The sequence below is a fragment of the Pseudorca crassidens genome, chromosome X (assembly GCF_039906515.1).
Source record: "Pseudorca crassidens isolate mPseCra1 chromosome X, mPseCra1.hap1, whole genome shotgun sequence".
Lineage (NCBI taxonomy): Eukaryota > Metazoa > Chordata > Mammalia > Artiodactyla > Delphinidae > Pseudorca > Pseudorca crassidens.
Window position 1 is genome coordinate 39072102 of NC_090317.1, and position 27271 is coordinate 39099372.

A 27271-nucleotide genomic window follows, 5' to 3' on the forward strand; every position below is an offset into this window, starting at 1 on the left:
AAAAATAGGCTATGCCCACACTTCAGATTGCACAGTTGACTTAGGTTTTTCATCTATATTAAATATTAATTGCCATATACTTAATAAGATTGAATATAATACTCTGAATTAGTCATTTCAGTAGTATAAATGCAGAGACTGACTAAGTCACTATGTACTTATTTCCCATTGTTCATGAAAACCATTTTCTCCACCCATAATTCCACACTGGTTTCAAAATAGCTATTTCATTTTCACCAGGCACTGGTAGCCCAAATCGTCCTCAGGAGCTTAGTATTAAGTCTGCTGCTCTTGCTCTTCCATCTCCCACAAAAATACAGAACATTCTGGCTAATAAACATTTTAAAATCCCAAATAAATATTGAATCGCTATGCTGTGCAACTGGAACTAACAGTTGCTGTGCAACTGGAACTAACTCTCTGTTTTTAAAACCACTAGAGGTGAAAGCATCTGTCCCTCCCCAAAACTTTTCTTTTGCCTTTGCTTTGGGGCAGTAATCAAGAGGAATTTGGGCAGGATAACAGGCAAGTTTACTTAAGTAAAGAAGGGCAGTGAATTTTTCCATACTAAATAAAATTTGTTTAATTCAGTAACTGAAAACCGGCAGCTTATTGAACATAATAACCCTTTTTAGTGTACCACCTTTGCACAGTTGTTGGTGGGTGATTAAATAGGGCCATATGGCTGAGATTTCCAACATTTTTAGTGCTGTAATTTCATTACCACTCGCCCTTCCCAAGGAAAGTTCTGGTTCATGTGTTAAATTTAAGATTGATTGTGAGCACTGGGGACTGACTGTTTTCCCCACCCTCAGAAATAACGATGATCCTCCAGAAGTCCTGAGGTTAGGGCTAGGAATCTCTGGCAAAGGTGAGGTGCCCAGAAATACTGCTAGTACTACTAGTACGATTAATACTAACAACCGCTCCTATTGTCACTGCTGCTGCTGCTGCTACTGCTACTACCATTTATTGAGCCTTGACTATCTGCCAATTACAGTAGCAAGTGTTTTACATGTACTACCTTTCCCTTCAAAATATGATTAGTCTAAGTGTCATAGATAATGAAACTGAGGCTCAGAGAAGTTATGTGTGTGTCCAAGGTTACACAGCTAGTATGCCCAACTCCAAAGCTACCACATCACATTGCATCCCAGAACCTACACACTTTCTAGGAGGAGTGAATTGTAGAAACTGAGGCTTGGAGCTGGGCAGGAGGGCCCAGGATTGGAAAGATGGCTGGAAGCCAAGTCAGGATGGGAAATGAAGTATGTGTGGTCAGAGTCAGTGGATCTAGTGACTCCTACTGTTAGCTACCCAGTAACAAAATAAACAACTAGAATATTGTACGAGTGTTTGTGAGTCTGATTGTTTTGCACTTCAAAAGGATAATAACTACCACTCTATTTCCCTCTTCACTTTCACGATCAAACTTCTCACAGCGTGCATTTCCTTGCAACTTACTTTCTCTTTGACCTCTCTGACTCTATCCTCACCTTTCCACTGAACCTTCTCCCTCAAAGGTCATTAATGATATCTTCCTGTATAATGGTGCTGCTCCAATGGACTCTATCAAAAGTTCCACACCTTGAAGGCCTCTCTTCCTTTGCTATTTTCAGCCTCTGTTTTGTCAGTTTTCTTCCTCCCTTCTGCTCCATCTGTTTCTCTTTTGCTTTCTTCCAGAATTCACACCCATATATCATTCTCCTTACTGACTACAAGCCATCCTCATGATGAGTCAGGAACCACTGGTGGTAAACAAGGGACATCCAAGTGATGTGTACCTTGGCCTTGCAAAAGGAAGTATAATGGGGTGGTTAGGGGCAGAGGCTCTGGAGCTAAAGTGCCTGAGTTCAAATCCCCACTCTGTTACCTACTAGCAGCATGACCTTGGCAAATCACTTCAATCTCTCTGTATCTCAATGTCTTTATCTGTAAAGCAAGAATAATAAGTGTTTACTTCATAGTGTTGTGAGGATTAAATGAGTTAACACATATAAAGTGATTACCTGCAATATATGAAAAATCTTCATTAAGTGTCACTTATTATTATAGTCTTTACAGAGGTAATTTCTAAAATGTTGACTATTCCCACAAATGAAAAATTTCCTCCTGATATTTAATTTTTTAAACACACGCCAACCCTCAGTAATCTCATAAAAAGCTCCACAGTCTTTCCATTTATTTTTGTAAATTCAGTTTGTTTTTGTATTCTGAGTGACAAACAATTGGATTTCTGTGCCCTAGGCTTTCTTCTCATTGTACATTGTACATTCTCCGTGGCTTTCAGTGCCACTTAGATGACTCCCAAGTCTTTATCCCTTTCCCAGACCTCTCTCCTGACCTCCAGATCCAGCCAGCTGTCCAATAGGCATTTCCTACAAGACTCTCTGACTGACAGCACAACAAACCTCACATGTCTAAAAAGAACTCTGGGGAGACTGGTTCAAAATGGTGGCGTAGAAGGATGTGTTCTCAATCCCTCTTGCGAGAGCACCGGAATCACAGCTAACTGCTGAACAATCATCAACAGGAAGACACTGGAACTCACCAAAAAAGATACACCACATCCAAAGACAAAGGAGAAGCCACAATGAGATGGCAGGAGGGGCACAATCACAATGAAATCAAATCCCATAACCACTGGGTGGGTGACTCACAAACTGGAGAACAATTATACCACAGAAGTCCACCCACTGGAGTGAAGGTTCTGATCCCCACGTCACGTCAGGCTTCCCAACCTGGGAGTCCGGCAACGGGAGGGGGAATTCCCAGAGAACCAGACTTTGAAGGCTAGTGGGATTTGACTGCAGGACTTCGACAGGACTGGGGGAAACTCCACTCTTGGAGGGCACACACAAAGTAGTGTGCACATCAGGACCCAGGGGGAAGGAGCAGTGACCCCATAGGAGACTGAACCAGACCTACCTGCTAGTGTTGGGGGGTCTCCTGCAGAGGCGGGGGATGGCTGTGTCTCACCATGAGGACAAGGACACTGGCAGCAGAAGTTCTGGGAAGTACTCCTTGGTGTGAACCCTCCTGGAGTCCGCCATTATCCCCACCAAAGAGACTGTAGCCTCCAGTGCTGGGTCGCCTCAGGCCAAACAACCAAGAGGGAGGGAACTCAGCTCCACCCACCAGCAGACAAGCAACAAGCATATTAAACTTTTACTGAGCTCTGCCCACCAGAGCAACACCCAACTCTACCCACCACCGGTCCCTCCCATCAGGAAGCTTGCACAAGCCTCTTAGACAGCCTCATCCACCAGAGGGCAGACAGCAGAAGCAAGAAGAACTACAACCCTGCAGCCTGTGGAACGAAAACCACATTCACAGAAAGATAGACAAGATGAAAAGGCAGAGGATTATGTACCAGATGAAGGAACAAGATAAAAACCCAGAAAAACAACTAAATGAAGTGGAGATAGGCAACCTTCCAGAAAAGAATTCAGAATAATGATAGTAAAGATGATCCAGGACCTCGGAAAAAGAATGGAGGCAAAGATCAAGAAGATGCAAGAAATGTTTAACAAAGACCTAGAAGAATTAAAGAACAAACAAACAGAGATGAATGCAATAACTGAAATGAAAAATACACTAGAAGGAATCAATAGCAGAATGACTGAGTCAGAAGAATGGATAAGTGACCTGGAAGACAGAATGGTGGAATTCACTGCTGCTGAACAGAATAAAGAAAAAAGATGAAAAGAAATGAAGACAGCCTAAGAGACCTCTGGGACAACATTAAACGCAACAACATTCACATTATACGGGTCCCAGAAGGAGAAGAGAGAGAGAAAGGACCAGAGAAAATATGTGAAGAGATTGTAGTCAAAAACTTCCCTAACATGGGAAAGGAAATAGCCACCCAAGTCCAGGAAGTGCAGAGAGTCCCAGGCAGGATAAACTCAAGGAGAAACACACCAAGACACATAGTAATCAAATTGACAAAAATTAAAGACAAAGAAAAATTATGAAAAGCAACAAGGGAAAAACGACAAATAACATACAAGGGAACTCCCATAAGGTTAACAGCTGATTTATCAGCAGGAACTCTACAAGTCAGAAGGGAGTGGCACAAAATGTTTAAAGTGATGAAAGGGAAGAACCTACAACCAAGATTACTCTACCCGGCAAGGATCTCATTAAGATTTGACAGTAATCAAAAGCTTTACAGACAAGTAAAAGTGAAGAGAATTCAGCACCACCAAACCACCCCTACAACAAATGCTAAAGGAACTTCTCTAAGTGGAAAACACAAGAGAAGAAAAGGACCTACAAAAACAAATCCAAAACAATTAAGAAAATGGTAATAGTAACTTACATATCGATAATTACCTTAAATGTGAATAGATTAAATGCTCCCACCAAAAGACACAGCTTGCTGAATGGATACCAAAAGAAGACCCATATATATGCTGTCTACAAAAGACCCAATTCAGACCTAAGGACACACAAAGATTGAAAGTGAGGGGATGGAAAAAGATATTCCATGCAAATGGAAATCAAAAGAAAGCTGGAGTAGCAATACTTGTATCAGATAAAATAGAATTTAAAATAAATAATGTTATAAGAGACAAGGAAGGACACTACATAATTATCAAGGGATCAATCCAAGAAGAGGATAATAACAATTATAAATACACACGCACCCAATGTAAGAGCTCCTTAATACATAAGGCAACTGCTAACATCTATAAAAGAGGAAATCAACAGTAACACAATAATAGTGGGGGACTTTAACAGCTCACATACACCAATGGACAGATCATCCAGACAGAAAATTAATAAGAAAACACAAGCTTTAAATGACACAACAGACCAAATAGATTTAATTGATATTTATAGGACATTCCATCGGAAAACAGCAGATTACATTTTCTTCTCAAGTGCACACGGAACATTCTCCAGGATAGATCACATCTTGGGTCACAAATCAAGCCTCAGGAAATTTAAGAAAACTGAAATCATATCAAGCATCTTTTCCGACCACAACACTATGAGATTAGAAATCAATTACAGGGAAAAAAACGTAAAAAACACAAAACACATGGAGGCTAAACAATATGTTACTGAATAATCAACAGATCACTGAAGAAATCAAAGAGGGAATCAAAAACTGCCTGGACACAAATGACAATGAAAACATGACAATCCAAAACCTCTGGGATGCAGCAAAAGCAGTTCTAAGAGAGAAGTTTATAGCAATACAATCCTACCTCAAGAAACAAGAAAAATCTCAAATAAGCAATCTAACCTCACACCTAAATGAACTAGAGAAAAGAACAAACAAAACCCAAAGTTAGTAGAAGGAAAGAAATCATAAAGATCAGAGCAGAAATAAATGAAATAGAAACAAAGAAAACAATATCGAAGACCAATAAAACTAAAAGCTGGTTCTTTGAGAAGATAAACAAAACTGACAAACCTTTAGCCAGACTCATCAAGAAAAAGAGGGAGAGAACTCAAATCAATAAAATTGGAAATAAGAAAGGAGAAGTTACAACTGACACCGCAGAAATACAGAGCACCTTAAGAGACTACTACAAGCAACTCTATGCCAATAAAATGGACAACCTGGAAGAAATGGACAAATTCTTAGAAAGGTATAACCTTTCAAGACTGAACCAGGAAGAAACAGAAAATATGAACAGACCAATCACAGGTAATGAAATTGAAACTGTGATTTAAAATCTTCCAACAAACAAAAGTCCAGGACCAGATGGCTTCACAGGTGAATTCTAACAAACATTTAGAGAAGAGCTAACACCCATCCTTCTCAAACTCTTCCAAAAATTTGCAGAGGAAGGAACACTCCCAAACTCGTTCTATGAGGCCACCATCACCCTGATACCAAAACCAGACAAAGATACTACAAAAAAAGAAGATTACACACCAATATCACTGATAGATATAGATGCAAAAATCCTCAACAAAGGGCTTCCCTGGTGGCACAGTGGTTGAGAGTCCGCCTGCTGATGCAGGGGACATGGGTTCGTGCCCCGGTCTGGGAAGATCCCGCGTGCTGCAGAGCGGCTGGGCCCGTGAGCCAAGGCCGCTGAGCCTGCACGTCCGTAGCCTGTGCTCCACAATGGGAGAGGCCACAACAGTGAGAGGCCCACGTACTGAAAAAAAAAATCCTCAACAAAATACTAGCAAACAGAATCCAACAACACATTAAAAGGATCATACACCACGATCAAGTGGGACTTATCCCAGGGATGCAAGGATTCTTCAATATACACAAATCAATCAATGTGATACACCATATTAACAAACTGAAGAATAAAAACCATATGATCATCTCAATAGATGCAGAAAAACCTTTTGACAAAATTAAACACGTATTTATGATAAAAAACTCTCCAGAAAGTGGGCATAGAGGGGACCTATGCTATATACGACATAATAAAGGCCATACATGATAAACCCACAGCAAACATCATTCTCAATGGTGAAAAACTGAAAGCATTTCCTCTAAGATCAGGAACAAGACAAAGATGTCCACTCTCACCACTATTATTCGCCATAGTTTTGCAAGTCCTAGCCATGGCAACCAGAGAAGGAAAAGATATAAAAGGTATACAAATTAGAAAAGAAGAAGCAAAACTGTCACTGTTTGCAGATGACATGATACTATACATAGAGAATTCTAAAGATGCCACCAGAAAACTACTAGAGCTAATCAATGAATCTGGTAAAGTTGCATGATACAAAATTAATGCACAGAAATTTCTTGCATTCCTATACACTAACAATGAAAGATCAGAAAGAGAAATTAAGGAAACAATCTCATTCACCATTGCAACAAAAAGAATAAAATACCTGGGAATAAACCTACCTAAGGAGGTAAAACACCTGTACTCAGAAAACTATAAGACACTGATGAAAGGAGTCAAAGAGATGGAGAGATATACCATGTTCTTGGATTGGAAGAATCAACATTGTGAAAATGACTATACTACCCAAAGCAATCTACAGATTCAATGCAATCCCGATCAAATTACCAATGGCATTTTTTACAGAACTAGAACAAAAAACCTTAACATTTGTATGGAGACACAAAAGACCCCGAATGGCCAAAGGAATCTTGAGGGGAAAAAACGGAGCTGGAGGAATCAGACTCCCTGACTTCAGACTATACTACAAAGCTAGAGTAATCAAGACAGTATTGTACTGGCACAAAACCAGAAATACAGATCAATGGAACAGGATAGAAAGCCCAGAGATAAACCCACACACCTAGGGTCAACTAATCTATGACAAAGGAGGCAAGGATATACGATGGAGAAAAGACAGGCTCTTCAATAAGTGGTGCTGGGAAAACTGGACAGCTACATGTAAAAGAATGAAATTAGAACACTCCCTAACACCATACACAAAAATAAACTCAAAATGGATTAGAGACCTAAATGTAAGACCGGACACTATAAAACTCTTAGAGGAAAACATAGGAAGAACACTCTTTGACATAAATCACAGCAAGATCTTTTTTGATCCACCTCCTAGAGTAATGGAAATAAAAACCCAAATAAACAAATGGGACCTAATGAAACTTCAAAGCTTTTGCACAGCAAAGGAAACCATAAACAAGATGAAAAGACAACCCTCAGAATGGGAGAAAATATTTGCAAACGAATCGACGGACAAAGGATTAGTCTCCAAAATATATAAAGAGCTCAGGCAGCTCAATATTAAAGAAACAAACAACCCAATCCAAAAATGGGCAGAAGACCTAAATAGACATTTCTCCAAAGAAGACATAAAAATGGCCAAGAAGCACATGAAAAGCTGCTCAACATCACTAATTAGTAGAGAAACACAAATCAAAACTACAATGAGGTATCACCTCACACCAGTCAGAACGGGCATCATCAGAAAATCTACAAACAACAAATGCTGGAGAGGGTGTGGAGAAAAGGGAACCCTCTTGCATTGTTGGTGGGAATGTAAAGTGATACAGCCACTGTGGAGAACAGTATGGAGGTTCCTTAAGAAACTAAAAACAGAACTACCATATGACCCAGCAATCCCACTACTGGGCATATACCCAGAGAAAACCATAATTCAAAAAGACACATGCACCCCAGTATTCATTGCAGCACTATTTACAATAGCCAGGACATGGAAGCAACCTAAATGCCCATCAACAAATGAATGGATAAAGAAGATGTGGTATGTATATACCATGGAATATTACTCAACCATAAAAAGGAACGAAATTGGGTCGTTTGTAGAGAGACGTGGATTCACTTGGATACTGTCATACAGAGTGAAGTAAGTCAGAAAGAGAAAAACAAATATTGTATATTAATGCATATATGTGGAATCTAGAAAAATGGTACAGATGAACCAGTTTGCAAGGCCGAAATAGAGACACAGATGTAGAGAACAAACGTATGGACACCAAGGGGGGAGGGAAGCAGTGGGGTGGGGGGGGATGAAATGGAAGATTGGGATTGACTTATATACACTAATATGTATAAAATAGATAAATAATAAGAACCTGCTGTATTAAAAAATAAAATAAAATTCAAAAAAAATGTTAAAATTTAAAAAATAAAAAGAACTCCATCTATTTCCTAACCTAGTTAAAGGAAACACGTCCATTCAGTTACCCAAGCCAGAAACCTATAGATCACCCTACTATTCTCTCATCTCTCTACCCACTGCATCTAACTGACCACCAAGTCATATTGATTCTACCTACTACAAATGTGTTTTGAATTTATCCCCTGCTCCCTAGCCCTACTGCCATTGCCTTAGGTTGGGCTTTCATCTCTGCATGGATCAGGAAAAGCCACCGAACTGGTCTCTTTACCTTCAGTTTTGACCCCTGATCCTTGCTCCATCCTGCATACTACAGCCAGAGCAATCCTAAAATGAAGACCTTATCCAGTTATTCACCTACTTTAAATCCTTCCATGGGTCCCTAGAGTGTTCAGGACAAAGTCCAAACACCTATGCATGGCATACAAGGCCCTTCACTATCCAGGCCCTAGCTACTTCTCCACACTCACCTCTTGCAATGATGTCACATCTCACATTCTGGCTGAACCAAACTTCTGTGATTTCCTGAACACCTCTATGCTGTTTACCCTTCTATGTTCCCACATGGTGTTCCCTTTGCTCCCTTTTCTCATTTTTTGGGCAAAATTCTACTCTTATTTCAAGACAATTTGATTTTTATTTCCATTTTGCAGTCCTTCCTAAGTCCCTCAGGCAGACTTAGTTGTTTCTTTCTCTATGCTAGCTTGTCATCTTGCACTTACCTTCATTACAGTAATCATCACTTCACATTATATTTGACATTTTACCTGTTAAGCAAGTTCCTTGAGGTCGGGGACCATTTGCTATTTATCTCTATATACCCAGTGTATACCTAGTGCATAGTGTACCACTTTGCCCATACAATTTGCTCATTTTCACCTCCATTAATATCACTGCTCTCTGTCTCAGCAGAGGGAGGAATTTATTTTTCTTCCTGCAACATTTGGCTAAAATGCATTTTATCCATTAAATTTTCCCTAATCACACTTACTTCAGTCTAATCATTCCTTCATTTTATCATGTCCTCCGTGCTTGCAGAAGAGCCCTCCAACAAACATATTTGTGCTTTAATGATTTAGATTCTATTATTGCTTCTAGCCCGACCACTCTAAAACATTTCAGGATCATCTGCTGAAGTCATCCATAGTGGTGTGTTTTTTTAACTAATTTCTATTAAGACACTTATTTTTATGCTTGGAGAAGTAGTCAGACATTGAGTCTTGCTCTTCCCAAACCAAATACCATTTCAATGAGCAACATGAGCAGAAAGGGGAGAACTCCAAGCCACCTACGGTTTGAGCTCTAAGACTTCTGAAAGTTACTGGAGCAAAGCCCTGGTGGCAAGATGAAAAGCTGAAATTCCCCAAACTAAGGGAAGCCTTTCCCTCTCTTCCAGCTCATCTCCTTTCTTTTTTCATTCTCTTAATGCTAAACAGCCATGCCACCCAGCCCCTTAAAAGGCTTGAGAAGAGCCAGAAAGAAATCAATCTGCCCATGGAGCTTCTGGGATGGACCAACCCATTTGTCCTGCAGCAGTTCTGGAGGGGAGGAAAACAGATGGCACACGAAATAGCCAGGACAATGCTTTAATGTGCTCCATGCCCTAAAAGTTAACAAGAAGACTAAAAAAGTAAACACAGAAGGGCTATACTACATTCATCTGTGCTCCCTGTACTGCACGCTGTGTTATAAATACTCCTCTTTCTCTCTCGATACTGGGTTGTCCCTAGCTAGACTAATAAAAGTTTCTGGAGGTCATCAAAAAAATATGTTTCTTTTGTAACCCCCAAATGACCTACCACACTGAGTACATCGCGTTTGCTCAAGAAATGTTGTTGCCTGACTGATTACTAAGTATTTAACCATTTTTCTTCCCCTCAATATTTTCCGGAATGCTTATTTATTCACAAAACCATGCAGACTTGGAAGCCAAGAGGAACTATTCATCTGTTGGTATACATTTTCCCTTGGCTATGCATTAAACAGAGATTTCCTTTGGAAATGTAAACAAAGGATGCCTGATGAGACCGGACAAAGAACTATATATAGAGATCAAGTGGCCAGAGTAGCAAGGTCAGAGCATGCCCTTCCTTAACCAGATTAAAGGAGTCTTGGGCCTGCCTCTCCCTCCTTCCCATGTTCTCCAGCCCCGACAGAAAATATTTTCCAGCTGCCTATCCACTGAATTCTGAAAGCTGGGCAGTGACTCTAACAGGCTGCATTACCAAAGAATTCAGCTAACAAATCTGTGGTGATCCTAATCTCTGTTTCTGTAATAATAGGAAGACTGCAGCTTTGTTTACTTTCTGAGGAGAATAGAGAACAGGGAGAAAGAACCAGGAGAGGGAGGCAGTATTTATGGCTCTTTTATGAAAAGTCAATCTGTGACAAAAACATTTGCAGACAATCAGGAAGGGGAACAGGTTTGGCAGGAAAATAGCCTATTCTAGTTTTCTCAGAAGGGCCTTAGCTGGTATCCTCCACCCCCGCCCGATGTGAAATGCCTGGTTTACACTGTGAATATAGTCATTCCCAATAGACAAATCTGGATTAGATAAAATGAAAAAAATTCAAACCACCCCTTAATGTCTGGCTTACATGAAAGTATCCTACTATTTATTTCATTTTATAAAGTATTTGTAAGCATTTATGAAGTCTCAAATCTCTTCTTTAACTGCATTTCTAATCCCAGGGCTTGTCTTGAAGCCTTCTGGACACACAGGCTCTGTGCTGAACGAACATAATAAGTACCCTGGATTCACCCTATTATTATGGGGAAGTTAGGGCACACCCCTAACCTTTCAGAAGGGATGATGTCATAGAGCACAGCCATGGCCTTCCATAAACCATCCTGTAGGGCCCCTATCAAAGACAGAATCCTAAACTGAATAAGACCATGAAGTTAACTCCCAAAATACACTCTCGCCCTTGACATGTAATGCAGTATCTCAAGATTCTTTCCCAATTCTCAGTTAACATTTCAATTCCATTGTCTGTATTTCTTGCACATGTGTATCCACATCAGGGTGGATTTGTATAACATGTAAGCCCCCAGAGGGTAAATACTGTGTCTATGCTGTTTTCTTTGTACCTGGTACAGTGCTATGCATAAGTAAGTATTAATAAAAGGTGACCTTTTGTGTACCAGAGCAGACGATTGGCCGAGGATTAGTAAGCATCCCGAGGGAGTCTCTTAAACCCTTCCTTTACTGGTTGCCATGGGGCTACTTTTCCCACCTACTTTGCTTACATTTGGCACCACTAGTGTTAGCTCCTGAAGGCTCAAGCAGGAATACTAACTTCAGAAAGGCACTGTGAAAACATCACCTATAACCTGGAGGACCAGGATGAGTCCTCCTCCACTAACACAATGATGCACTATTTTATGAGACTAGCTCCTTGCCACTTGAAAAGAGTAGGGCCCTGAATCATAAAGGTTTGATTGGTGCGATGGGCTGGGAAAGGTTGGAACAGGGCTATGTTTGGGTGAGGCTGGCCAGAGTGATAAACTCCCTGGGCGGGGGCGGTGCAGGGGGGTGGAATGATAAAATGTTAGAGAGGTGCTAAAGTGAATAAGCAATGAAAATAAACTGCTTACTTTGCTAATTTGACTACAACTTGCTCTCTACTTAAATAACTTTTTGATGAGAATGAGGAAGTGATGATTACAATTTCTAACCACATTTTATTCACTATGAGATGTTGCCCCACCCTCAATCATGTAAATTCTAAACCAAGGGATTTCTTATCTTGTCTCCTGCTCACAATACTTCCTTGTCTCTTCACCAGTGTGGGTTTCTTATACTGTAATCTAACAGCATAATCAGAAGCTTTGATAGAGTAGAACATAAAGGGAATCTGAATAGTTGAAAACCACTCTAAAATGCCTTGTTTTGCTTCTCCCCTCTTGGAAAGGATGAGACCGAAGAGAAAAAGAAAAGAATAAAGAAAGCAACCATTCATAGAATCACGACTTGAGAAATCTGGAAGTGACACTGAAGGTCATGTATTCAGTTCAATCCCTCATTTTATAGGTAAGGACACTGAAGTTGAGAGGCTAGATGACTTACTCAAGTTCATACTACCGGTTAATGACAGAGTCAAGTTCAGAAACCAACTTTCCAACTTACATTCCAGCATTCTTTCTTTCCATTCCTTATGCTTCTTCCTAAATTCCCCACCCCATTCCATAATCTCACACCTGAGTTTAACTGGTATCCTGTGTACTCTACCTATAGCACCAGTCTCTTCCACAAATGGAGTGCCCAGCAGGGATTAAATTGCTATGGTATGCTCATCATACAACAAAAATCTACTTTAAGAAACCCAATACTTTAAGATATTCAAACAATCAGGAGTGGTTACTTATATAAGAAGATTATTTGCCTTATAAGAAAACTCTCCACATTCTCTTAAATAGGACTCCCCAGGAGGTATTAAGAGATGAGATCTTAATAAAATTATTTTATTGCTTAAAATAAAATAAACTTGAACCATTACATTTTCTGTCATACAAGTAAGATTAGAACTAGACTATCAGGTTTATAAACAGAAACATTTTTATCCAACCACTGCCCATGAGGAGTCCTGTATAATATTTTACCCGACCCTGTTTACACTTTAAGCCCTACCTACCATCACCTCTTCAACAAAAGCAACACAAAACCAAATGCTATGGCTGAAGTTTCACACTCTTGCAAAAAAGAGAGAAATAACATCTTTGTTTTATTATGTCCACTTATGAAGAGGTCGACTCCTCTTGTAGGCTCTGTTCTGAGATCTGATGTAGATAATCTCATATGGTACAACACTTGATAATTCACAGATAACTCTAACACAGATACCATTTGTTGATGACAAGAATAAGTGGAAAGGCGACGAGTGAGGACCAGGTAAGGTGCATGGGGAAGAAGGGAGGAGAGGTTAGGAAGAGGAGAAGCAGTTCTGATGATATTCTTATAGAAACAATATTGCACTGAACAAACCTCGCTCTACCCTGAGGACCTGGGGTTCCCAACTTCCCTTACTCCCTAGCAATCTTTTTAAAGAGCTAGGATGTTCAGTCTGATGAAGAAAGAAACACACTTCATGTTGGATTCTCACACCACCTGCTACTGGAAAAGGAGAAGGGATTGCCCCTGGGACTGATGTCTCTCCAACCCACCACCACCACTTATTATTATTTTTTAAACAATAGCTATCTGCCACTTTTCTTGGAACAGGCATCCTAAAGGAATGAGACTTCTTACAATGATCATTCAGCCCTTCACTCCAAATGTCCGAGCTACACTCTGACAAAACAAGTCCCCCCAAAAGGATCGCCTGATCCAGGTTCTTCGAAAGAATGACAGATGTTTCTGTTACATACCTCAACCTGCTGGCAGATCTGTATTAGCTTGGCCATTTGATTTTCTAGTTCACTGTTGCGCTTAACCAGGTTGGTGAGGTTCATCTCCAGAGTTTGCTGCCATCGCAGAGTATGAAGCCAGAGGGAAACGGGGAAGAGGGGAAAAAAGAAGACATGTTCAATGAGTTTGAGACCCAGTATCACGTGGAAATCAGTCAGTCAGTAAACAAATATTTCAAAGATTCGTTGCACATGGGCCAAGCACTGTTCTAGGTGCAAGTAATAATGCTGTACATTTGCTCCAGACTGTCATTATTGGGGAAAAAATGACATTCATGACTTTGTGAATGTAGGAATTTAATAACATTAAAGCAACTTTATGTTTTCTATAATATTTTTTAACCTTTAAAAGTACTTCATAGGGGCTTCCCTGGTGGCGCAGTGGTTGAGAGTCCGCCTGTCTATGCAGGGGACACGGGTTTGTGCCCCGGTCCGGGAGGATCCCACATGCCGCGGAGCGGCTGGGCCCGTGAGCCATGGCCGCTGGGCCTGCGCGTCCGGAGCCTGTGCTCCGCAACGGGAGAGGCCACAACACTGAGAGGCCCGCGTACCGCCAAAAAAAAAAAAAAGTATTTCATAGTCAATATCTCATTTTGCCCTCATAGTAATCCTGTGACATTGGGAGAACAGATTTTATTCTCTCTTTTTTACAGATGAGTTGACTAAGAAAACTATAATTTATTGAGCAATTACTACTTGTCAGACACTATGCTAGGCAATTTCATACATATCATTTAATAATTATGACAGTCTATGAAGTAGGAGATGTCAGCATTTTACAGATGAGAGAACTGAGCTGCAGAGTGGGCTTAAAGTGTTTTGCACAGTCATATAACTAGTATGTAGCAAAGCTAGGACTGGAATCCAGGTCTCTAGTCTTCAGATACAGCTTTGCCCCAGTAGTCCATGATTTTTTTGCCTTTGTTGATAACACTTTATATTTATCAGTAGGTTCCTTCAGAAAAAAAGATGGCATTTTCAGTGTGGAATTCATCAAAATCTAGCGTTGTATCTCACAGCTTCCCTCCTTTGGCACTAAGCAATAGCCTACAGAAATGCCAGACTTCAAAATGCAAAGCCTAGCTGTATGTATCAAGACAGGACATCCATTGTTTACTGTTGTTTACTGGGACATAGATCCTTTTAGGGAAACATTAGCAGCGCTTTGCAAATCTGTTTATTATAACATAAGTTAAAACAGTACTAAGACCTCCTCGCATATTTTCAGTTGAGCAAGCTACTCTCTTACATTCCTCATGTGAACAAAATAGAATGTTATTCACTCTAGATTGGTAATGGGCTTTTTTTATTCCTCCTCATTTCCAAGTCTTCAGCTCTGACGGCTGCTTCTTCCAGGACCTGCCCCAATATCCACTCCTCTCTCACTCACCATCCCGACATCCCCACAAAGTTTGTTCCAAATGGAATACCCCAACTTCCTGGTCCTTATCCTGCTAGCACAGCATTCCTTCCCTTGGTTGTGTTCATTGCTTCATTGCTGTCTCCATGGTTCCTATGGTTCATAGCTGTTCAAAGTGCATGCTTTGGGCGGGGCGGGCAGGGGGGAGAGGGGGCAAGGGATAGTGGGAAGAAGGGGAGAGGACTCGTGTTGGCCCCTTTCTTCTCCGCTAGGTAGTTGTGGCTCCTTAGTACCCTTGGCACTGTCCCATGAATCCATCCCAGAGGAGTATTCCCACAGATATATGTATTTCTAGGACAGGCAGTCTGATCTCACTTGTTCTCAATCTGGATTATGAGAATCAGCTTAATCTCTGCTTCTGGCCAGATCTCGCTTGGTTTCTTTGGCTTTATGCCCATGGGAGTGATTTTTTCACCATTTATTCCATTTTTCTTGGCTTGGATACAGTGTCTCCCCTGGCCTTCTTTAACCCCACCACCATCTCAATCTGTGGTCTTCTCCTCAGCAAGGAAAAAGGGAGAGAAAAAGGAAAAACAAAGGGCCGCAATTGTTGATGTGGACATGAGTTCTAAGCTAAGTAGATGTCAGGGGGAAAAAAAAGAAATGGCAGTTCGGAGATTTAATACAAAAGGTATTTCATTTCTACTTAATACAAAAGGTATTGGGCACCTACTCTATTCAAGGTGGTTTGACTTCAGAGATAAAGAGGAGGTGAAATTATGCTGGGTCTTGAAGGATAAGCAGGATTTTAATAGACAGAGATGGAGGCAGGCAGGGCGTTCCAGGCACAGGGAGTAGCATGAGCAAAAGGGAATAAAGCATAGGACACATCCAGGGAACAGAGGTGAGTTTGACTAGAACAGAGGGTACAAGAAAATAGAGGGGCACAGGCTGGAAATGGAGACAGAGGCCCTATTATGAAGGTCTTAAATGTCTAGGTGAGGAGTCTGTATCTATTTTTGAAAGCAGTAGGGGTTTACCAAAGGCTTTTGGATCGATCCCTTGATCATTATGTAGTGTCCTTCTTTGTCTCTTCTTATAGTCTTTATTTTAAAGTCTACTTTGTCTGATATGAGAATTGCTACTCCAGCTTTCTTTTGGTTTCCATTTGCATGGAATATCTTTTTCCATCCCCTCACTTTCAGTCTGTATGTGTCTCTAGGTCTGAAGTGCGTCTCTTGTAGACAGCATATATATGGGTCTTGTTTTTGTATCCATTCAGCCAGTCTGTGTCTTTTGGTGGGAGCTTTTAGTCCATTTACATTTAAGGTAATTATCGATATGTATGTTCCTGTTCCCATTTTCTTCATTGTTTTGGGTTTGTTATTAGAGGTCTTTTCCTTCTCTTGTGTTTCTTGCCTAGAGAAGATCCTTTAGCATTTGTTGTAAAGCTGGTTTGGTGGTGCTGAACTCTCTCAGCTTTTGCTTGTCTGTAAAGGTTTTAATTTCTCCATCAAATCTGAATGAGATCCTTGCTGGGTAGAGTCATCTTGGTTGTAGGTTGTTTTGAGCAAGATTATGACATAATCAGGGCTGCATTTATGAGATCAACCTATGTGGGGCAGACTAAGACAGGAGAGCCTGGGGGCAGGGGCACTGGTTAGGAGGAGAGTGCAATATGCAAAGCAGTTGGTAATGCAGATGTAGGCCAAGCTAAGAGGATAATCGAGAGAAACACATTTCAAGAAAGGATTTGTCACTCTCAGATATTCAGAGAGCGCAAGAAATACGAGGCCTGAGTAAAGGCAGCTGGATTTGGTAATTAGAGGTCACTGGTGACCTTTGGAAAAGGAGTTTCAGTAGAGTTTTGGAAGCAAATGCCAAACTGTACAGGGTTAGTGAGTATGTCAATAGTGACGATGTGGAGGCTACAAGTCTGGAGTCCTCTTCAAAAATTCGAACGTAAGGTGAATATGATGGAGCTGTAGTTTGATGAAAAGGTCCAGCTCAAGTTAGAGAGTGGGCATGTGTAACGGGCCCAATCAGTTTGTGATTTCCTCCCGCAGAGTGGTCCAGATTCCTAGATCAGTGGAAATTCCATGTCTCACAAATGAGTTTATGGACATATTAGGTAAATATAATGTAGATTGAGGAACTCAGAGCAGATACGGTGTAAGAAATCTGTGTTTCAACTGTAATGTGTTTTCTTTCAAACACGGGATTCCAAGGGGAGAATGTTTTCTAACAAGTGTATGCAACCTGTTGCAACACTTGTCAGGAAACTGATATCTTATAAATAATTCATAATGCAGAGCAGGACTAAGATCCCTGCTGTGTGTTCCTCATTTGTGGCCCACAACTGAGACTCACAGCTTCTGTAAAGCCACTGAAAACAAAAATTAGGGCTGAACACATAATTTGGGGTCTGGTTAGACTACGGACCTTGGGTCTCCATCACAACATTATGGCAAATGGTTATTTTGCTCTGGCCCCCTAGCAATTTGCAGAATGCCAGCACATTTTAGCAATCCAGAACTAGAACTGACAAGATGACTCTAATTTCATCTTTACTTCATTAATATGAAAAGGCTTTGAAAAATAAATCTTTGGCTAATGAAAACACCATCTGTTGATGGCTTTTTGCCACTGTTTTCTTACATTACGAGACATAATTTGAGGGAAACACCGAACATTTACTTACTCACTTCCTATTCATTTACCAGGAATTAAAGCCGCCTCTCAAGCTGGAATTGATTCTCAATAATCAACATATGCAAAGGGAAGCAGAGAATTGAAGCAATTATGCAGTTGATTTCCTCACCCTTCCTTATCATGCTTAGCCCTGACGAATCATTTCGAACTAGAAATTCTGGGCCACTCTAGGTATGAATTTCATTGACTTGGCCAAGTAATTATCATGTCTATACGCAGACTAAGTAAACACAAAGGATGTGTGTGTGTGTGTGTGTGTGCGCGCACAAAATTTTATGTAAAACTAAACACGTCTCTTTGTTGTGTTGTTGTTGTGGCTGCTTGGTTGTGAAGAACCGGTTTGCTGTGTTCTTTCCTCATGCAGTCCACTTAGTGACTGAGCCAGGCTCCTTCTGCCCAAGCCTAGTTAGTGCAGCTTTCTCAGAACACTTGAACTGTGACAACGAGAGAGCCCAAGTGGCAGGGGAGATTGGAATGGAGATATCTGCCGGGAGGAAACTGGACAGGAGGCTGGCAGGGAGAGCAGGATGAAGCTCCCATTTCCTGCTGCAGGAGGTTAGCTCTGGGCCCTCCTGTGCTTCCCTGTGTGAAGGTTAGAGAAGCCATTTCAGCTATGAAACTGTGAGACCCTCCACACCTCCAGGTGGCTACATTGTTAGAGCTCTCACAAAACTGTACATGTGTCTAAACAGCACAAAGTGAGGGGAAGATTTGGCTGATTTGCATAATTGAGATTTTAAAAGGCCCAAGTTAGCTAAATTGGCAGTCTACACTGATTCCATTTTTATCCAAGTTCCACTTCATTTGTGTCATATAGACTTGGCCTGTTTGTGTTCTGTTATACCCTCCCCAAAGAGGAAAATGTTTTGCTATTTCTGAGAAAGCTAGGCACAGGCTATTTTTCTTCCAGACAGCTTCCCATAAAAAGAAATGGCTTCACTAACACTCTCAAATAATTGCTGGGGTTTTTTTTTTTTTCCACTTCTTTAGACACAGGTTATTTCAGATAACTTTCTCATTGGCTCCCTGAAGAAAACTAGCTACATGTCCAAACACCAGCTCTTCAATGAAGCCAGAGAGTCCCCTTATGGCACACACTTGACTGTGTTCTTCATATGTCATGCTCCGGGAAGGCACATGCATTCACACATGTATGAGCACACTTACATACACCTACCTGACACAGCGAGTCTTGAAGCCTAAAAAGGGGTCAGAGCCTTCCTGTTTGTTCTATTGAAACATGTTTTATTGCCATTGAATGCCTATATTCTCTCTTACTTTCTACAAGGTACAAGGCGAACATTATCTAAAACTAGACAAGATCCCAACTGTTTTGATGTGGGAATTGAACCTTGAAGTTTTCGAAAAGAAGTGAAGGGAAGAAGGGCCAACCCACCCCAAACCCGAGCCTCCCCAATTGATAGAAGACAACTTCATCTTTAAAAATACTCGGATCCAGTGACCCCGTTACTATTCTTTAATAAGCTCTTTTTTGACATCTTGTCTATTCACTGATGTTCCCAGCTCTTCCAAAAGCCAGCAGCCAAAATCTTAGCACACTTTTGGGGTCACATTCTGCCTTCTTTTTTTAACTGCTTGTCTTAAAATACTTACTTTGCTTTTGCTTCAGTCTGTCACTTTATGTATCAATTACATATGGCCTTTCAACAGCAGAACACACCATCTGGTCCACAAACTGAAGCCCACACCCTTATGCCTGAGTTTATTCTTTCCCCAAACATTTATTCGCTGTTGTATAGACACGGGCTATGTCCCAGAATGAGATGCAGGTGACATACTGGAGGTATGAGGTCTACTCTACCTGAGGTTTGCTGGGGATCACCAGACTGGTCTTCAAGCCAGGTGAAACAGGTGGCCAGCCCTCCTCTTCTCAGAAGGTTCTGAAATCATCCAGCAAAGACACACCCTCTCCCGGTCCCCTTATCAGAAATGTTACACAAACAATCCCACATTCTTTTCTTTTCCCTCTGTTCAGTTGCATAGCATGGTTAAATCTCTAGCTTAAATGTATAAATTATTATTTGGACCTTCGAAAAGAAAACCTATACTAAAAACCTAAATCCAGTGTTCATTTTGATAATATTGAGCTGAAACCACTCTACTTTCCCGGAGGCCTCCATACTGTATTCCACTTGCACGATTCCTCTTCGGTTCCTGCCTCTCATACACATCCTCCACTTTCTCCTTCACTTGCCCTTCCTCTCTGTCTACCTTCTAGACCAGGAGTGTGCTGCAAGGCTCACTCCTCAGCCTTCATTCAGCTCCCTACTGCCTGGCTCTACCTCCACGCTGAAGACCCTCAAACCTATGTCTCTTGCCCTGATCCTTCGGCCACCACAAAGGTCTGAATTTCAACCCCTTCTGGAACACTTGCCCTTTCAGTTCTGAGAGTGCCCCATGCTCTATCTCCACCAGATATTTGAACAAACTATTTTCTCTGGACTAGAACACTCCCTGTCCCTGACCCCATCCCTGTCCCCCAACTAGGAGGGACACCTAAAGTCTCTAACGCCACCCAAAGTCTCTTCTGATGCCCCTCCTATGAGCTCTCTCTCTCTCTCTCTCTCTCTCTCTCACACACACACACACACACATGCCCCGTGCCTCCACTGCCACAGGACTCACCACACTGTCTTGTAACTGTGTCCTCATTCGTCTGCCTCTGCACACTACGCTGACACCTCCACCAGGGCTGGGATGTGCTGTCTTTTTCACTGGAACCGCAACCCCTTTTCTAGTGCTTGGCACCTCCAGACTCGTCTGAAGTCATCGCCCCAAACTGCTAGTTCCTTCCTAATTTCTCTGTTTCTGTAACCGATACCACCATTCTTCAAGACATCTCCTCCTCAAAAATCATTTTTTAATTCTTTCTCTCCATCATCTATAACCACTACAGTCGTTCTCCAAGTCCTGTCAATTCTTTCTTCACAGTCTCTCTCCAGTTGGCCCTCTTCTCCAAGGAATTCATTTATGATTCCCTGCTTTTGAGCCCAATGACTTCCTTTCACTGACCCTTCCTCTGTGCTTCAGAGAACCCTGTGCAAACCTCTGCCATGGCACTTACCATACTGAATTCGAAGATGTTCTTACCTATCTCCCTTACTGAGCTTTGAGCTCAGTAAGGCGGGCACTGTGCCTTAGTTCCTGTGTCCCCAGCTCCTACTACAATGACTTGAACAATTTAAGTGTTTAATAAACAAAGTGCATGTTCATTAATTGTTTTTTAAATGAATGAATGAGCCCCTGGCCTAACACCCTGGGGCTACAGTTTAACTTCTTGTCTGGTCCATCTTCAGGGGAGATAAAGAACAAGAGAGTACCTCATTATATCAACCCTTTATGAACTTGAGTGTCATTATCACATTTTCCCCTTTAAACCTCACTTCTTTGGGTTCAATAATTCTTGTTTCCTTAATCTTTCTTCACCTATATTATATTTCTGTAACATGTTCTCTTGCCCAATAATAACAGACAGGATTTTCATCCACCCAAGAACAATCTCTGAGTCAGTGTTTTGTAAGCTGTTCTCAGACTGATGATTGTTAGCTCTTTCAGATGTTGATGAGGAGGAGACTTGGGACAAAAGAAATAAAAGAAAAACAGAAAGATAAGAACACAGGTAGTTGGAGTATCCACTAGCTAAACTTGCTCTCAAACCTAAGAAACAATAGAAAACATCTTCCAACACAGAGTCCTGTTAATACTATGTGAGAGTAGAGCCAGAGAATCAATATAATTATTGGAGGGGGGAAAGGGGGGTTCAAATGAGTCTTAGCACACAGTTCGAGTAGAAATGGAATAATATGCATTTTTTACCCTCTCACACACATACAAAACATGTACAGATTTATACATATTATAAGTAACGGGGAGCAAGTCTTGGACAATTAAGAGACCACAGAGAAGCAAGATCTACAAGCAAGAATGATTTTACGATTGTTGAGCTGAAGGCTGGTTTTGCTGAAAAACCCCATGACAGATACTACACCCACCCCATGCACACATGTCCACCACCATACCTTAGAGAGTCCAAATCTAGACACAAATGCTTTGCTCTTATATTTAGCTACTGTGATTCAGTACCTAAGTGAGTGAAAGTGAGAAACAACTTTTTCTGTTCCCTCAGCTATGGTAACCCACCCTGGCCTCCACTGAAGATTTGTCTCATCATGAGGCTCATTTATTAGGGAGATCCCTAGTCTCAGGATAGGTTCTCCTGAAGTCCTAACTCTCCCTAGGGTGACCACAGAAAACTTGCCCTACACTCATGGCCCCCTCACACCCAAGTTATCCACAGATAAGCCCACAGAAGACTAACACAGGCACTCTCTCCTCCTCACACACAGTGACACACATTTATAGGTACACAGAGACACACACAGATTAAATTCTCAGCCGCTCACCCATGCAGAAATACACACACTCGTATATAATGGCACATACAGATGTATGCAAACATGCCCTCTCAACCCAGTCTCTCATAAAGATATTTCTCCTTCCTTCTCTTATACTCATATTCATACTGGTTCAGAAACAGTCAAATGTCCATTGGTAGATAAGTTGAGAGGGTATCTGTTTTGGCAGACAGGAGTGGGTGAGTAGACAAGCAACTGGGAGAAGGGTGGTGGCTGAGTGAGAATGGGTGGGTAGATGATAGAGTGACTGAGTAGGAAGAAGGACAAGTGACCAACTATGATAAGATTCTAGAATATCATATTTTCCAAACTTTTGACTCTCGTTGTGGTTTTCCTTTGAATATTCTCCAAGTTTCATATCCCCCTTCTCTTTGGCAATCTTTAGCTCTCTCTGTCTCAGTCTCTCTTTGTGTGTGTGGTGTGTGTATTTTACTTTCCCATAACAAAAAGCTTACTCTAATACCAGGTTATATTTTATAACAACAAGACCCCTGATAGGTAAATGTAACTACATTTAAAAATTATTTGTAGGACTTCCCTGGTGGTCCAGGGATTAAGAATCCACCTGCCGGGCTTCCCTGGTGGCACAGTGGTTGAGAGTCCGCCTGCCGATGCAGAGGACACGGGTTCGTGCCCCAGGCCGGGAAGACCCCACATGCCGCGGAGCGGCTGGGCCCGTAAGCCATGGCCGCTGAGCCTGCGCGTCCGGAGCCTGTGCTCCGCAACGGGAGAGGCCACAGCAGTGAGAGGCCCGCGTACTGCAAAAAAAAAAAAAAAAAAAAAAAAGAATCCACCTGCCAATGCAGGGGACATGGGTTCAATCCCTGGTTGGGGAACTAAGATCCCACATGTCGCGGGGCAACTAAGCCCGAGCCACAACTACTGAGCCCGTGTGCTCTAGAGCCTGCGCGCCACAACTAGAGAAGCCTACACGCCACAATGAAGAGCCCACGCACCACAAGGAAGAGCCGGCACGCAGCAATGAAAGATCCTGCATGCCACAGTGAGATCGCACGTGTCGCAACTAAGATCCAATGCAGCCAAAGAAAGAAAGAAAGAAAGAAAGAAATATTTTAAAAAAAAGAAACAGACATTTCCAATATCTTAAAATAAAGAATTATTTGTAGTAATGAATTTGTGGAAATGTAATGAGATAAAGAAAATGTACTTGTTTATTCCTTGCAGGAAATTCCTCTATTCCCCCTGGTTTTCATCAGCTATATTTTTGGCAGGCTGTGGGCATGGAAATGTGAAGCCATCACTCTCAAAGAGAATTACAATAATCACATCTGATTTATACAGATGTCACCATGGGGTTAGGCAGTTGGAAAATCCAGCAATCAAAATGGATAGGCACCTAAAATTAAGGACATGTCGTACTTTTGCTAACACTGTGGTTTTGAACATTATCAGTAGTTCACAGGAGATTTTTCTCCCCAGACTTCTAAGGTATTCATAATGGTAAGACAGCTTTATATCTTATGAGTATGGAAACAAGCTATAGATGCTGGTATACTTACTGCAAATCCATTACAAAGATTTAATTCACTTGGATTTCTTGAGCATATACTATGTGTGCTAGACACTAAGGAAGACATTGGAGAAATAAAAGACATTGTGCCTGGCCCCCAGGGGTATGTTGGAGCGGCCTTGTGGGATTTTAATTGAGCACTAAAGAATAGGTAGGATTCCTAAGCAGGCCAAGAGAACAGTATGAGTGAAAGTTAAGAGTCAGGAAAGAGAGTAGTATGTTTAGCAGACAGTTAGGTTAGACTGGACAGGTGAAGGTAACATGTTTGAGAGTGGCAGGAAGAAAAGACAGCTGGGCAAGCATGAGAACCAAGTTGTACAGAACTTGGAATATTGAGTTGAGTCACCAATAGAGAGTCACCCAAATTTGACCTCTTTTATAAAGCCACATTTATTAATACAATAATATCAGTCTTTTCTAAGGGGAGGAAGTCATGTGACAATGAAAACTCTAAAATGTGAAGCACTAGAAACGCAACACAGATCATGAACTAAGATATATATTGGAAGTAGTAAATGAAAAGTGATAGAGAAAATAGTTACTCTGATAGGCCTTACAACTGTAATAACTGTCATAAACACAATTATTCTTTCAAATTGAAGAACCACTGGTAGCCTTCTGAAGGATATTTAGGTAAACTGGACTATTAACTAAGGATAATAAACTATACTAGGTATCCCAAACCCTCTAGTCCATTTAGAGTACATGTTAAGATGACAGGCTGGCTTCTGGTTATTCTGACCTTTCATCTATAATGTAATGATCTGTTTATTCTTTACTGAACAAATAAATATTAGAGACCACTAATCCTAATCAGGGATTAGTAAAAAAAAAAAAAAAGTGTAGTTATAAACGCCAACAACGAGTCTCCAGAACAAAAAAGTACAAACAAACACTGTATCAGTCACTGGCCAGAAAGTCAAAGCCCTTTCCCTACTCCTGTAGGACTCCCGTGCTCCTCTCAGGGCCAGGGGAGTATACTCAAGGCCATCTCCCCTATAGCTTCTGACAGCTGGCTTTCTCCTTTCTCCTTGGGGAAGAATCAAGCAGATTAAGGGGATAATCCTAAATGCTTTCCTAAATTAAAATTAACTCAAAGAAGTGAGGATATGTGACACTAAAAGTCAGACTTCCTCTCTGCTTAATGTGGAGAACTAATATCCTTTTATACTTGGCACCAAACCAAAGTGACTCCTACCCCACTCCATCCCCCTCTCACACAAGCAGCACCTCCCTCTCCCCCCTCAAAGCCCAAGATGTTCCAGACAACATAACAAACCACACGGTTGGGAATGATTCATATGTTTCCACTCTCCGTCCAAAAATGAGCAAAGAAGTTTCCACTTAATTTATAATCTGAATTTTCTGCACATTTCCTAAAAACTTAAAGGGGAACGATTCAAAACTTGGCCTCTCTTTCTCCAAAAATTACTGATTAGTTACAGAGTAAAGGATCTTTTGGTAAAATACTTTTGTGTTCCATCTATCCCTGGAGACAAGGACTATAGCTGCACGATGCCAAATATCTAATCAATCATCCAATGTTTTCATGTTTTCGGATGTTTTCAAAAAGCTGGTGCTCTGTAGATACAGGCTTATTCTATCCAGTCTTTTGTTATCTCAACAGTACATATGGATACAGATTTTTCTGTTTGGAATATTTCTCAAGGCCAATGCCTTATTATAGTTCCAACACCTGCAAATATTTGGCAAGAGATTGTTCTACCTCTCCATGTCCCCCACTCTTCCTGCACCCCGCCCCCAACTCTTGCCATTAAAAAACTCTAAGTTTATACTATGTCTTTTCCTTGACTCTGTTAACCGTTTATCTGTGACCCATGAAATGTGCAGTTGCTGGAGCATAAAAGTAAGTTTCAAATCACATTTCATAGGGAAAATTTAGGTCCAAAACAAAGTGACAGCAGGCTGCAATAGAAAGGTACTTAATTCAACTCAGCTCTAGAAGCTGAGTTCCAGTTCCAGTTCTGGGACTTTGACCAAATTGCTTAACCTCTCAAAGCCTCCATTTATACCACTTTAAGGCATAGGGCTTCAACTAGACCAAGTCCAAGGCCTACCATCTTAGGAGTCTAAGAATTGCAGCCACTAGATGACATGATACTATACATAGAGAATCCTAAAGACTCTACCAGAAAACTACTACAGCTAATCAATGAATTTGGTAAAGTAGCAGGATACAAAATTAATGCACAGAAATCTCTGGCATTCCGATACACTAATGGTGAAAAATCTGAAAGAGAAATTAAGGAAACACTCCCATTTTACGATTGCAACAAAAAGAATAAAATACCTAGGAATAAACCTACCTAAGGAGGTAAAAGACCTGCACTCAGAAAACTATAAGACACTGATGTAAGAAATCAAAGATGACACAAACAGATGGAGAGATATGCCATGTTCTTGGATTGGAAGAATCAACATTGTGAAAATGACTATACTACCCAAAGCAATCTACAGATTCAATGCAATCCCTATCAAACTACCAATGGCATTTTTCACAGAACTAGAACAAAATATTTCACAATTTGTATGGAAACACAAAAGACCCTGAATAGCCAAAGCGATCTTGAGAAAGAAAAATGGAGCTGGAGGAATCAGGCTCCTGGATTTCAGACTATACTACAAAGCTACAGTAATGAAGACAGTATGGTACTGGCACAAAAACAGAAATATAGATCAATGGAACAGGATGGAAAGCCCAGAGATAAACCCACACACCTAGGGACAACTAATCTATGACAAAGGAGGCAAGGATATACAATGGAGAAAAGACAGGCTCTTCAATAAGTGGTGCTGGGAAAACTGGACAGGTACATTTAAAAGTATGAGATTAGAACACTCCCTAACACCATACACAAAAATAAACTCTAAATGGATTAAAGACCTAAATGTAAGGCCGGACACTATAAAACTCTTAGAGGAAAACATAGGAAGAGAACTCCATGACATAAATCACAGCAAGGTCCTTTTTGACCCACCTCCTAGAGAAATGGAAATAAAAACAAAAATAAACAAATGGGACCTAATGAAACTTCAAAGCTTTGGCACAGCAAAGGAAACCATAAACAAGACCAAAAGACAACACTCAGAATGGGAGAAAATATTTGCAGATGAAGCAACTGACAAAGGATTAATCTCCAAAATATATAAGCAGCTCATGCAGCTCAATATAAAAAAAAAAACAAACAACCCAATCCAAAAATGGGCAGAGACCTAAATAGACATTTCTCCAAAGAAGATATACAGATTGCCAA

At 41.0% G+C, this 27271-nt stretch overlaps 1 protein-coding gene across 8 annotated transcripts in view; it reads right to left on the reverse strand.

Moving 5' to 3' along the window:
• The window catches only part of MID2 (midline 2), a 108693-nt gene that overhangs the window by 65819 nt on the left and 15603 nt on the right, over positions 1-27271 (reverse strand). For all 8 annotated transcript variants that reach the window (XM_067724172.1, XM_067724171.1, XM_067724169.1 and 5 more), the window contains one exon: positions 13919-14014. In XM_067724172.1, coding sequence (XP_067580273.1) covers positions 13919-14014 — 96 coding nt within the window. The remainder of the gene's footprint in view (positions 1-13918; positions 14015-27271) is intronic.